Here is a 14434-nt window from a genome sequence, read left to right on the forward strand (position 1 = left end):
TGTAACAGCATCCAAATCATTCATTAACAGTGTGTTATAGAACTGTAAAACAAGTAGATGAAAATAAGGAGATGACCATGTGTTATACTGGCTGAGGATTCCACTTATCATTAAATCCCAAATGACATAGTTGGTAGAATCTTTAGATCATCGTACGGTTTTCAACAATGAGCAAAACACATATTGCAAACCAAGTCATAAAAGGCCCTAACACGATAAATTGTTAAATGACTCAAACAAGATACCAAACGGAATGATTTATATACAAAAGAATAAATGAAATACAAATATGACGGCAACTACTCAATCACATGCTCCTTTCATGGGATATGTGCATACAGAATGTTGTGGGGGTTACTCATGTTTTGCGTGTACCCACCCCTTTCACGAACATGATGCAGTGCTGAACAAACATAACATAAGAACAAACCGTCAAAATCTGTTGAAAAGATCTTTTTCGTCAGCTTGATTCAAAGCACATATATCAACTCACAAAAATACCATATGCACAAAGTACCGATTTGAGAGTATGCATCTAATGGTGTAAAATCTCACAAAAATTTTGAAAAAAAACAAGTGTCTAGTCATTTGTTGAAACGAGACCCCCGACTCAATCATATTCCAGTGATACACAGAATGTGGTCATTCAAATATGTAACGGTACTATAGACACGGACATACCGATCTAGTTGGGTTATATAAACACCGGACCATCATCATTACCCACCTTTAAAAGTTCAGAAAATAATTGACGTCAAAGATAGCATCACCACCAAACTTTCACAGCGCGTTTCGTCTGCATAATACACATCAGTGACGCTCATATCAAAATAGTTATTAAAGCCAAAGAAGTACAAAGTTCAAGAGCATTGAGAACCCAAACTTTCAAAAAGTTATGCCAAATAAGGCTATATGCCTGGGATAAGAAAATCCTTAGTATTTCGAAAAAAAATCACAATTTTGTTAACAGGAAATTTACCCTCGGGGGCGAAATGTCTGCCAGCAGTGGCATCGGCTCAGTGGTGTAAATAGTTATCAAAGGTACCTGGCTTATAATTTAATACGCCAGACGTTCGTTTCGTCTACATAAGACTCATCAGTGACGCTCATATCAAAACAGTTATCGAGCCAAACAAGTACAAAGTTGAAAAGCATTGAGGACGCAAAATTCCAAAAAGTTAAGCCAAATATGGCTAAAGTAGTATATGCCTGGGATAAGAAAATCCTTAGTATTTCGAAAAACATCTTAATTTTGTAAACAGGAAATTTATAAAAATGACCATATAATTGATATTCATGTCAACACCGAAGTGTTGACTACTGGGCTGGTGATACCCTCGGAGACGAAATGTCCACCAGCAGTGGCATCAACCCAGTGGTGTTAATAGCAATCAAATGCACCAGGCTTATTACTTAATACGCAAGACGCGCGTTTCGTCTACATAAGAATCATCAGTGACGCTCATATCAAAACAGTTATTAAACCAAACGAGTAAAAAGTTGATAATTCCAACAAAAGCAGCCATAGTAAGGGTAATAATATTAATATTCATATATTATTTTATTCATGCAACGATTTACCTAGCATTACTTCTAACAATGTAAATGAACTTTACTTACTATTAGAAATTCATAGAATATTTTGATAATAAAAACAAATAGGAGGAACAGGATGTTTTAAACTTTTTACACTGTGGATAAGGAAGTTGGTCATGTTGGTATTAACGTACCTTTTCCCCACATATAACAAAGTGTTTTCTTTTATGTGTCTAAACATCAATTACTGAATCCTATTTCAGATTAAAGAATGCAGGAATACAAGGAATAAACCGAATCAATTATTCATACATGTTTTAACAATTCCTGGCCCTGAGAATTATTCAAAAATACATACCCGATTTCCTCACTGTATTTCATATGCCCGTCACCAGTTCCATCACACTCCTCTTGATCGAGGGATTCCTCAAAATCGTTATCTCTATCGTTGATGCAATTTTCATTAGATTGGCAAGTCGTATGATGAATAATGATTAAGAACATAAACAAATATTGACTACTGAAATAAATCATAAATTAATTAAAATTTTAATTCTTGATAACATATGGAATGTTAAAGTTTATATCTTGAAAATGTCTTTTATGTCTAACTTGAGTCTTTGTTGTTTGTTGTTTGTTTGGTTTTTTTTTTTTTTGGTCTTCGGTATTTCAGACTTTTCTTTAATATTTTTCAATATTTTTAGTAAAATAGATCTGTATTTAATAAAAGAAATGAGACTTTCTCTGAGATATCCGATGTCATTGTCTAAAAAAGTATTCAATAATAAACCCTTGAACTTTTCATATATCTTGAAACACTCTATGTTTAATACGTTGAAGTATACCATATGTCTTTGATAAACAAAAAAATGTTTGCTACGCTCGATTTGATATATATTTCACACTATTTACACACTTACTGTTATAATCAGGGTTTAAACAAATTATGGCTATAAAAAAGTTTATTACATATATCCTTCTCAATTTGAAAAAAAGAAGATGTAATAATAGTTATCAAAAGTACCAGGATTATAATTTTATACGCCAGACGCGCGTTTCGCCTACATAAGACTCATCAGTGACGCTCATATCAAAATAGTTAAAAAGCCAAACAAATACAATGTTGAAGAGCATTGAGGACCCAAAATTCCAAAACGTTGTGCCAAATACGGCTTAGGTAATCTACTCCTGGAGTAAGAAAATCCTTAGTTTTTCGAAAAATTCAAAGTTTCGTAAACAGAAAATTTATAAAATGAGATTACCAATGAGATAACTCTACACCAGAGACACCAGAGACAAAATGACAAAAATTTGGGGAATAGGTATTCAATATCAATGAAAATTCGGATATTGATTTATCTAAATATATTGTAATAAAATTTCGAAATCATTTTGAATCTTAAATCTCTGTCATGCATAGGTTTTCTTGGTTGTCCGGGTTTAACTTTACCTGGTTAATGGTACTGTTTCGGTTTTTATATTATAAACGTTGGTACAAGGTTTAGAATTTTCGAATTTTTGCTTCGATCATCACTTATGAGTTAAAGACAATCATGGTCGAATTATGCATCTGGGGCATTAAATTCAGTACCTTTAATGTTCTTACCTTAATATCCTCGACATATTTACAGTGTGAGCTCAGTGTTTTCTGAAAACAACAAATTAATTAAAATCTGTAAATATGAATACATCAAATACAATATGAATATATCAAATACAATATGAATACATCAAATACAATAGGAATACATCAAATACAATATGAATACATCAAAAACAATATGAATGCAATATGAATACATCAAATACAATATAAATACAATATGAATTCATCAAATACAATATGAATACATCAAATACAATATGAATACATCAAATACAATATGAATACATCAAATACAATATGAAAACATGAAATACTATACAATATGAAAGTATAAGTGTTTGAATCGAGGCTTTGAACGACAAACATTACTTATATCCTTCCAAACTCGTTTTAGTTCACTGCAGTCTTTGTGGTCCTCTGTTTTTCCATATAACTCATGATTCGAATTACACATTTCACTTCTTTCAAGATACTTCTAGAAAAATTTTCAAAATTTTCAAATCCCTAAAAGTGATTTTATTTTGTATGTTTAATGGAAAATTTCAATGGCAATTAATAAAATGGAAAATAATTAATTCTTCTAGTCCAATAGTAATTTTATGAAATATTTTAACTACTGGTCAACATCCTGTATCCTTAGTCTTAGGACCATCCTTGGTATGATAAAGTCAAACATTAGTGAAAGGAACACCGAACCGGATAAGTATAAAGAAAACTGAGTTATTTTTATATGCATTTTTGTCCTCCAGTTAGCAGGTTTTTAACGCATGTTTTTGTGATATTATGACATTTTTGCCTGAAATATGTCCATCACCCTGGATCATTTACCCAACTAGGATGTGAATAGATATTTCCATTACATCCAGTGTTTTTATCAATCGGATCACCAGCGATGGTGAAACAAGGCTAAAAACACATTCTGCATATCGTCGCTGGGCTTCTAAAATGTCGTATATCGCAAATTTTGCGGTTTTGGGTTTTACTCATAGAAAGATTTGGCGGGTCTTGTTACATGTTCTTCCAAAATGTCCCATCTCTTAACCAATCGAATTCATTCTAAAACGACATGTGACAAAACTGCCAACATTGATTGGTTCAATATTGTGATTCCAAAATGTTGTATATTTTATTCAAAAATTTAGTTGAGTGATGGACGCCTGGATTTTGGAATTTTATAAACTGATACAAGGTAAGAAGTATAATACAATATTTAAAGTAAATAAATATAATATCTGAATAGCTAGTTAGTGTCTAGATTCACTTAATAACATGTCAAAATGCATTTATTTTCGGGTCTCAGATAATCATCAAATCAATTTATCAAATCAAAGGGTGTTTTATCAGATTGAATTATAATAACACTGCTTTCAGTATATAAAAACATTAATTTCGCCCCCTGCTGATTTATCAACATAAATCAAACGAAATCATTGTGATAAATAAAATTTGTTTGTATTCCTTCAATTACATACGACATTTTGTAATATAGGCAATAATCTTGTACAACTTTTTAGTTCTTATCTCTATTGTGGTAGCATTGATATAAATGCCTGGATATAGAACATTTAACTCAACAACAACGTCTGAAGTATTTAATTATCGAGAAATATCATAATTTATGAAGTTTTGTTGGTTATTTTTTGTAACATGATTAAACTTCAATTTTATTCACACTCATTTAAATTATTTTTCAGATGGAACGAGATGTATCTTCCGGGTCAGATTCTGAAGATTACCGTGCCAATTTTGCAAGATAGCTCCATGCAATGCATATAAACTAGATTGTCAAGTGCTGTATAATGAAACTGTAATTTTATTTGATTCAAATCAGGAGGAGTGGGTTCGTTGCGCTAAATGTGATAAACGCTTTCATTTGAAGTGTGTAAAAAATCTGCCAAAAGCTGTTTGTGAGTGTTTCTTTAGATTTTGTGGTTGGAACATGTATGTATGCGACAAGTGTTAATAAAATGGATCAAAATAACAATTATTCAAACATTGACAATGTGTTGAAAGAACAAAGGCAACAATTAAGTCTTCACCATTTCCGAATTCAAGGTTCAACTATTAAAGAAAGAGATAATTTAGAATGTTCTGAATCAGACAATGATTTGGATGACTCTACAAGAGACCCTGATTGGGCACCTCAAAAACAAGATGAAGAACATGAAAATAATGACAATGCCCAGCAGGACGAGAATGAAATAGTTAAAAGAAATTATAAAAGATACACACAAGAACTAAGAGTAAATAGAGAAAATGGTACACACAATATTGCAGCTAAGCAAAAGCGAGCCAAACGAGGTAGAGCAGAGAAGGATCAGTGGTAGAAAAACAGAAACAAGAGGCTCCGAATGGACGGTGAAATGTATTACGGATTAAAGAAAGGTCCTGATGGAAAGTATTCATATTCAGTAGAAAAAGAAAAACGAACAGTTGGTGAAAGAAATTGCTCAAAGCGATGTAAAAAATGTTTATTGTTCAATGAAAATGAGAGGCTAGCTATATTTCATAGTTTTTGGAATAACATGAACTGGGACCAAAAGAAGGTTTTTGTCATTAGTATGGTTGACAAGACTGAAGCGAAACAGAAGAAAGCTGAAAATAGTAGACGGAAATATTCATTCAAATACTTTTTGAAGAAAAATGGACATCGAGTGTTGGTGTGCAAGAAAATGTTTTTGTCTACCTTAGCCATAGGAGAACGGACACTCTACGACTGGTTGATGAAAAGTGGAAATGGTATTCCTGAAAAGCCTAACCAAAGATCATCCAATCATCGAAATCCAGATGGAAATGCAAGTGCCAAAGAATTCTTGAAATTGTTGCCTAAAATGCCTTCTCATTATTGCAGAGCAAGTACGTCAAAGATTTACTTAGAACCAACTTTCACCAGCTTTAGTGAACTATACCGCGAATATAACAACTTTTGTTCCAATAGAGGAAAAAACATAATAAGTATCAAAGTTTTTCGAAGGATTTTTGAGGACGAACATTTGTCATTATTTCAACCAAAAAAGGATCAATGTGATATATGTTGTGCTTTTGAGATGAGCAATGTTTCTGAGGAAGAATATAGAAATCATGTAGATCGAAAGGAAAAGGCAAGAGCAGAAAAAGCTTCTGATAAAATTAGGGCACAGACATCTAATGACATAAAAGTAGTGACTCTAGATCTAGAGGCGGTACTTTTATGCCCATTACTTAAGGCTAGTGCCTTGTATTATAAGACTAAATTAGGGTGCCACAACTTTACAGTTCATGAAATGGATTCAACACACGTAACATGCTATTTCTGGACTGAAAGTGAAGGAGAACTCACAGCAAATTCTTTTGCATCCTGCCTTAGCGATTTTATAGATAAGCTTGAGGGTGTGAAAGAACTTGTCATCTACAGTGATGGCTGTACATACCAAAACCGAAATTTAACGGTATCAAATACACTTCTTCGCCAAGCCTTTGAAAAAAAGATCACAATCATTCAAAAATATTTAGAAAAAGGACACACACAGATGGAGTGCGATAGCATCCACAGTACTATAGAAAGAAAACTTAGAAACAAACCAATCTACTGTCCGCAGAACTATATAGATCTGATTAAAGATGCAAGGCCACACCAACCCTATGATGTAAAATATTTATCACACGAATTCTTTGGAAAGTATAGTGAATTGAAGTACTACTCATCCATTCGCCCAGGAAATAGGGTTGGAGATCCTGTTGTTACGAATATAAGAGTTCTAAAGTACACAGAAGATGGGTCAATTCAGTACAAGTTAGATTTTTCTGACCAATATCAGGACTTCCCAAGAAGATCGAAAGTTGGTCTACCCAGTGTAGATGATACTATTGAAAGACTATATTTATCGCAAGTGCCTATCAAGAAAGCTAAATATCAACACCTACAAGAACTAAAAGCTGTTATTCCAAGAGACTTCCATCCCTTTTATGACAGTTTACCACATAACTGACTTATTTTGAGTGATTCTGAAAGATAAATGACACTGTGTTGGTTCAAAACAATGAAGCTACAAAAGATGTGATAGCTTAAAACGTTTTATTTTTGTATTTTTATTTGTTTTATTTTTGTTTTGTGTCCTTTACAATTTGTTTATAAACGGCTGGGATGTCCATTAATAAAATTTATGATTTTTATTCATGTGAATTTTTGTATCACCAGGTCAAGGTGAGCTATTGCCATTACTTGTCTGAGTCGTCTCGCAACCGTCGTCAGCGTTAGTCGTCTTGTACTGTTCTGTAAAAATCTCTTCTGAAACCATAAGGAAAATTCAAATCAAACTTGACTAGAAATAGTTTTTTTATCCATCAACAAATCGCTGGTAAAATAATCATCAGAGTCGTTCTTGGTATTTAGTAAATTGTGAGTTTTCAGGGGCGTAGCTGCCGTTAGGCACTTTAGGCACGTGCCTACACATAATTTTTTCACAAATTTTTTTTTTGTTAAGAAAAATAATAAACAACATTATATGTAGATGAATTCCAGTGAAGTTGTCACAACTCTAATTATCGAATAGCACGTTTACACTAGTCTCTCGTCCTTAGTGAATGGAATATTGGATAGAATTGAATGTTTGTTATGTGTGTACCTTATATAGAAACTATAAACTAGAACTTTGGTTCAGATCGTTTCAATTTGATCAACAAAAACTTGAATGAACCTGAACTTAGACACATGCATTTTTAATTAGTTGTTGTTAGTTTTCAACTAGCTGTCCACTTTGTCTTCACCCGACTTGCCAATGTTTGTCGTCCGTTTGGCTGTGCAGGATGTATAAATACGTAGTTACGTCTGGTCAGAATGGGGACATTTAATATTATGCCTAGTTATAGAGAGAATGCCACTCTTTGAGGAGTTCGTAGTTGGTCTACTGAAAGGCAAAGTTTCTGCTCCTATCCAATAATCCCTCTTTTTCCAATGCATGGCATTTTCAAATTTCCAGACCTTCGGCCTGTACGACACCTATTACAGGACTAAGCTCCCTGTTGTGTTTATTGTAAATAATCATATTTTTTTTGTTCTAAACTTGCATAAATATTTTACACTGGAAGTTTAAAAATCAATCTATCAACTAGCTACCAGTGGTTTTGAATACTCTCAGATCTACGTGTAATGTTCACAATTATTCAAATTCTTAAGCAGGTAGGGATTTTACAGTAAAGCGGGATATAGAGAAATACGAATTTCTTGAATTTTGTTACGTTTACTAATAGTATGAACAGAACAGATCTTTTTAGGCATCGACTATGTGTGTATGTGTTTGTGTGGCTAGGGTAAAGGTTTAAGAATCAACTGATTGATGGTTGATGTCTTTCTAGCCAAAAGGATAGTGTTATTATATAATAATTACATTAGATGTATGTTTCATTATACTATTTTATTCTGATTGGCTAACTGCACATCACGTGTTATTCCGTAAGCAGTTGCATTGCTCAATACAACTTTTCACTCATGATAACACGTGCTCCAACAATAAAGTGCACAGGTGAATTAAATAATAAAATATATAAAATTCGTGTTTTCATGATCATAGCTAAAAAATGTAATTATAAGTATTGAATGCTTCTTTTTGTAACTTTATAGGGTTGTAAAAGCGTTAACATTACGTACATTTTTAGAATGAAGCGCTTCTGCGCTTCATACAAAATGTACTTCGGTCAACGCTTTTACACCCCAATAAATTTACAAAAAGAAGCATTCAATTCTTAAGTAATATCAGTGTTTACGTGCAAGTGCCTATTTTTTTTTAATGAAGGATCGTCAATATGTACTTTCAATTAAGTTAAACGTATATATATATCGATCATAACGGAATAGATTTGAAAATACCAAACAGGGTGTACTGCTTAATTAAAGGGATACGCGGAGCTATGCTGGGCAGTATAAATATTGTATTTTTTTTTATTTGATTTTCCAATTGTACTGCGTTATTTAATTCACCATTCAGATGTTATGGTAAATTATTCATAATTCTTCGAACTTTTCATCATGTATATTATAATTATCATGATTAAATAACGAGAAAATTTAATATTTTTGTGCATAAAATTTTGCACCCAAAACGCTGAAATCCGTTTTCCGTCGGGGGCTTTGCCCTGGACCTGCTGGGGGCTTTGAGCGGACCCCAGGCCCCCTGCCGATTTGTGCCTACAGTTGAATGAATACCTAGCTACGCCCCTGGTTTTATTGTGTTTCTCATATTGGTACATGATAGCAGTCAAGCTATCCAAAGATATTACCTTTTCCTACATACTCAATTGAATCGGCTGGAAATGTTTAGGAAAGATTTTTTCTTTATTCAAACCGAATAGTTTGATTGAACAAGACTTCTCTAAAGATTTGATGCAATTTATTGAAACTAAAAAATATCGTATATGTGCAAATTGACACACACTGAAAGGATTAAAATGTCGTAAGTCAACTTCTGGCTCTGACAATAAAGGCAGAGGTCCAAGTAATATTTTTCTAAGATCCATACCATTCAGAGAAGGTTAATTCTGATTTTTCCTGTTAAAAGATCAAAAATAAAAAAAATAGAAATATTTTTGCTTGTCCTATAAAATTTGCCAAAACCCGTATACAACATTTTAGAAGCCCAGCGACGATATATAATTCTTCTAAATACCAGCGTAACAGCGTAACAATTTTAGTTCTTTAAATTGCGGACGCAAATTTTTGTTCTTCCCTGGCCGGGGTTCGAAATCATGCCTTGAACTATGCCCGGTGCGCTAGACCACTAGACCACCTTTACAAAAATCAAACTTTCGGTGTTGAAGAGCATATAAGGCAGGAAGATAGAATATTACAGACCAGCTAATCAATATTGTGCATAACTCGTCATGAGGTTATTATGTTCAAAATTCATGAATTGAACGTCGATCTAAAATTCAACACACCGAAGCTTTGGTCATAGTTCAGGTATGCTCTTTGCATATCAAAATAAGTTGTGTCCCCTTAGTCGTAAACATAAAGGTGTGATCAGATTTTTTGCACTGGACACGTATCTTTGCTTTAAATATTCATTTATATAGCATTTGAAAAATGTACTTCCGCATATATTCATTTATCATTGTATATGTCTTATCTGTTTATCTCAAGCTTACTTAGTTAACATGGTTAATGTGCACTCAGACTCTCAGTACGTCTACTGATAATCTGAACACAATACAACACGTCATCAGATCATTTAATGGAATACATCAAATTGAATATGGTTCTCGATTTTCGAAAATGTAAAACAACTCGTTTACAAATGACTCTAAATTTAAGTATTTTGAAAGAACAAAAATGAATGTATAATTTCAATCTAATATAAGGAATTATATTTTAATATTAACAATTCGGCGAAACGGGAATAAACTTAATCCAGAACAGATTATTAGAAAATTAAATCAATTAAATATTTACCTATTTCGACAAAAAGCATACCTTCAATGACAATATTAAAAACAGAGATTGCATGACTTTTCTAAACATCGTAAAATTAGAAGGTATGGAAATCTTTTTTTTAACAAAATACGTGCTTGTAGGGGAATAATCCGGTATGACTCTCCCCTTTCCACACACACTTTAATCACCGAGATTTTGTTTGTTTTTGTCATGTCTTCGGCTCTTTATCTTTTGAAAATTCGCGATGCACCATGGCCCAAGTAACAATTTAGCAGTATAGTTTTTTGTGAATCGTTATATTTTCAAAACAATTAACGTAAAAGTATGGATGTACTTACCTCGTTTTATTTATTCGTCGATTTCCATACACGTGTTCGTCTCTTATCTATTTATCTCAAATCTTCTTATTAAATGTGCACTCAGACTCTCGGTTCGTCTTCTCCGTGATAATCTGGACAACAATACACCTCTGTCACTAAAAACACGTCATTAGAACATTTTTTAGAATGCATCTACCATTTTAAAATGTCCATTAGGTATTCCAAAATAAATACCGAAAATGAAAGTAGGATTTAAATTTAATGTAGAAATTATGTTTTAATATTTAACAAATCGGTGAAAAGGGGTTAACTTTATCGTTATCACTATATGATAACTCTTTAAATAAAAAGTAAAATCACAAAAATACTGAACTCCGAGGAGAATTTTAAAAAGTACGTAATCAAATGGCAAAATCAAAAGCTAAAACACATCAAACGAATGGATAACAACTGTGATATTCTGAACTTGGTACAGGCAAATGGTGGATTGAACCTTAAAGCGAGATAATCCTTTCACTTGTGTGACAGTCGCATCAAATTACATTATATTGACAACGATGCGTAAACAAAACAAACAGACACAATAGGCAAAAATGTCAAAAATAGGGGTTCAACAGCCCACATTGTGTTATCATCTTAATCACTATAGATAAACAAATGTAACAAAGAAGCACAAAAAAATACATACATCAAATTCAACATCCTGATTTGGCTTTTTTATTTTATAATATACGATTTTATTTATCGATGTAAATTCCACCCATGTAGGAATGAACGATTTTAAGTGCTGGCGTAGAATCGCGCGTTTGACGTCATACAGGTAGATAAAAAATATTTTTGTCGTTCAAAAAGTATGACGAGATACATAAGTATATACTCACGTCAAATGGATATCACAAAAAATATGCCTAACAGTATATATAAGTAATATTGATAAAATAAAATAATTTTGTCGTTCTGTATTAAAGCCGAATAATAAATTCGCAGTCCCTACTAATCAAAATTAAAGGTCTGGACTGTTTTGAATTATGCATAACATAAGGTAGGTAGATTTGCAGATCAATATAAACCTTCCAAATTATTATAGACATTAAACCGATTGCAATATATTGAAATGCTTTTGTGTTATTTAACACTTACCTTGTCAAAATGCTGAATTTTACATCGCGACGTGTGCTACTAGTACATCAATCTCGAATTGTTATTATGATTGAATTGAATCAGTAAACCCGAGGTTCATCGGTGTAAATAACGTCATTGAGCTATTGGGTTTGTTGTGCCGTAAACGCCTAAGCATTGTAACAAAAAAAATACAATATATGTACATTTTCGGAAAATACAAAAATTATTTGTATGAGGTTTAAAAACAGGACGAAAAGCGAGGCTTGCTGAGTTTTTTTCCAGTTTTGCAGCGAGTACAAATAAATTTAATATTTTCCGACAATGTACATATATTGTTTTTATGCTGAAATTTATTCCCCACACTTGAAGCTACCTATCAAACTTTTCAATGAAGTCGACATAGTGTAAACGCGGACCGCGAAGAGGGCCCCAAAATGAACTGGTACGGGAAAAGATATCCACATTACCGCTTGCCCAACCAGGAAGTGGGGTAACAGGAGACGTTATTTGTACAAGTACAAATAAGGCAAATATTTATTTGTGTACCTGTTGTTTGTAAAAGACAAAACTAATTGCAGGATAAAAAAAATGTACGGGAAAAGGCAAGAATTCTAAAGACATTTATGTAGCATGAGCTTCACAAACAGTTTGTGCACCGGAAGTCAACACTTTTTACGGGTTAATTTTGTTTTGTCATAAAGTTTTATACCAAAAGTAGTTCACATATGCATCAAGCGTAAGAATATTTATATTTTACATTGGACACAAAAAAGAAGCTTTTCTCATAATGCAATTTGCCTCATTATGTCATTAAATATTCTCGTTAAATATATGAAAAGATATCTGTCGAGATCAAATTCTAAAAGTCTTTCAAATTTTAGGACACATGTTACATTCATAAAAGAAATAGATGTGAATCAGTATTTTTATCAATAAATACTTTTGAAAAGCATGAAATGATCAAGGTGGTGCATTTTCTATACACTGATAGATAATGAATATTTGCCCGATATAATAAAGAGTGTATCTATTTGCATTAAGTTTTGTAAAATCTGTTTGTTGCTAGTTTTCAAGTTTTGTTGAATTTGTAAATTGTTTTTCAAAATTGAAAGCTAATAAATTCTCTCGTAGGAATTTTTTTTCGTATTTTGAAAAAGTAACGCACTCTCCCTCTTTGATCGATAGTTTGAGTTTGTGGTATATTTTGCTGGTTTTGACTAGAACCCTTTTCTATGTTTTCTCATTTAGAAATTCTAGATTCACCGGGATTCTGCCGTGGTATTGGGATATCGAGACAACACAGCCTACATCGCTAATGACCAGTCGACCTTTATATATATTTAAATGAACTTGAAAAGTATTTCCTTTCTTATTTCCTTTTTTCCTTCTTCCGTTTTTAATCCATTTATACCAGCATATTATTTTATGTATCAGCTGTTTTTATTATAGTGCCTAACAAGATTTTGTGAGGTAGACGAAATTGACTTTAAAACGATCGTATTGACTTTTGATGTGCAGAAATAGGCAGATCGGACATATTTTGACTTTAGTTACTTACTTCTTAAGTTTGGGATTAATTGTAATCAACATATTCCAATGAGACTGAAAAATGCTTTTTTTTTATTATGATAAATAATAATTTTACCTGCCGTAGTCGTGCGTAAAATATATTTCGGTATTTCTCTTACGAAAATGACTTGTTTAATGGAACAAAACGTATTATTTGTAAACTTTCTCTTTACTCTTCACAATCGGCTTTTAAAAAATAACCTTTCCAACTGTATATTCCGAAAATTTTGTGAAAATCGAATAAGTGGCAATTCTTACCTTTCATACCTTAACTTTCATTGATAAAACATAATATTGACTCGTCCAGTGTCCAGTTTGAAGGTCATTTTAGTTACCGGTCACATTCATGCACGTTCTAATTAATCAATAGTCATGTATGAAAAGCATACACAAGTTTGAAGGTAAACTAATAACAACTTTATCCAATCAAATTGCCTACGATTCAATAACAATGACCAGTCCACATCATAAAAATGTATAGGGGTAAACTGGGTAGGGAGAAAATGTCAGATATATTAAGTTCATTATTTTGCAATAACGAGTAAAAATTTGTTAACCAATAGATTTGTTATAATTTCATAATCATGTCGTTATGTATTGGTATAGTTTTTGGATCTTTCATTAGCGTATTTAAGGCTGTAGAAAGTTTGGCCTTCAAAAGTCAACATAATCATTGACTTTATAAAGAAAATTCGCCTTTTTAAAACATTGAATGTTTCACAAATAATACGCGACAACAAAGCAAAATCATTTCTTAAAACACTGCAAAAAAAATAATTCTGATTGATGCAGTGGTATTGTCATAAATTGCACTGGAGTGAACAGTGGTACATCAAACGTCGAATTCCCTCACACAATGTTATCACACACTATAGC

The 14434-nt window shown here is 32.5% G+C and overlaps 1 protein-coding gene and 1 long non-coding RNA gene across 2 annotated transcripts; one reads left to right on the top strand and one right to left on the bottom strand.

Moving 5' to 3' along the window:
• Nucleotides 1–1919: 1919 nt before the first annotated feature.
• On the bottom strand, nucleotides 1920–11024 carry LOC143068868 (uncharacterized). The gene is made up of 3 exons (XR_012976264.1): nucleotides 10886–11024; nucleotides 3143–3184; nucleotides 1920–2056 (listed from the first exon to the last, which is right to left on the bottom strand). It is a non-coding gene; the product is annotated as an uncharacterized LOC143068868 (long non-coding RNA).
• Nucleotides 4106–7509, top strand: LOC143068867 (uncharacterized). Its single transcript, XM_076243212.1, has 2 exons — nucleotides 4106–4331; nucleotides 4837–7509. Exon 2 carries the CDS (start codon nucleotides 5494–5496, stop codon nucleotides 7108–7110), a length of 1617 nt encoding a protein of 538 aa, XP_076099327.1. The 5' UTR covers nucleotides 4106–4331; nucleotides 4837–5493; the 3' UTR covers nucleotides 7111–7509.
• Nucleotides 11025–14434: the final 3410 nt, after the last annotated feature.

Source organism: Mytilus galloprovincialis, chromosome 3 (genome assembly GCF_965363235.1).
Source record: "Mytilus galloprovincialis chromosome 3, xbMytGall1.hap1.1, whole genome shotgun sequence".
NCBI classification, from domain to species: domain Eukaryota; kingdom Metazoa; phylum Mollusca; class Bivalvia; order Mytilida; family Mytilidae; genus Mytilus; species Mytilus galloprovincialis.

Excerpts from the sequence above, each read along its gene's own strand:
- LOC143068867 (XM_076243212.1), top strand. The coding sequence starts at position 5,494 with ATGGACGGTGAAATGTATTACGGATTAAAGAAAGGTCCTGATGGAAAG.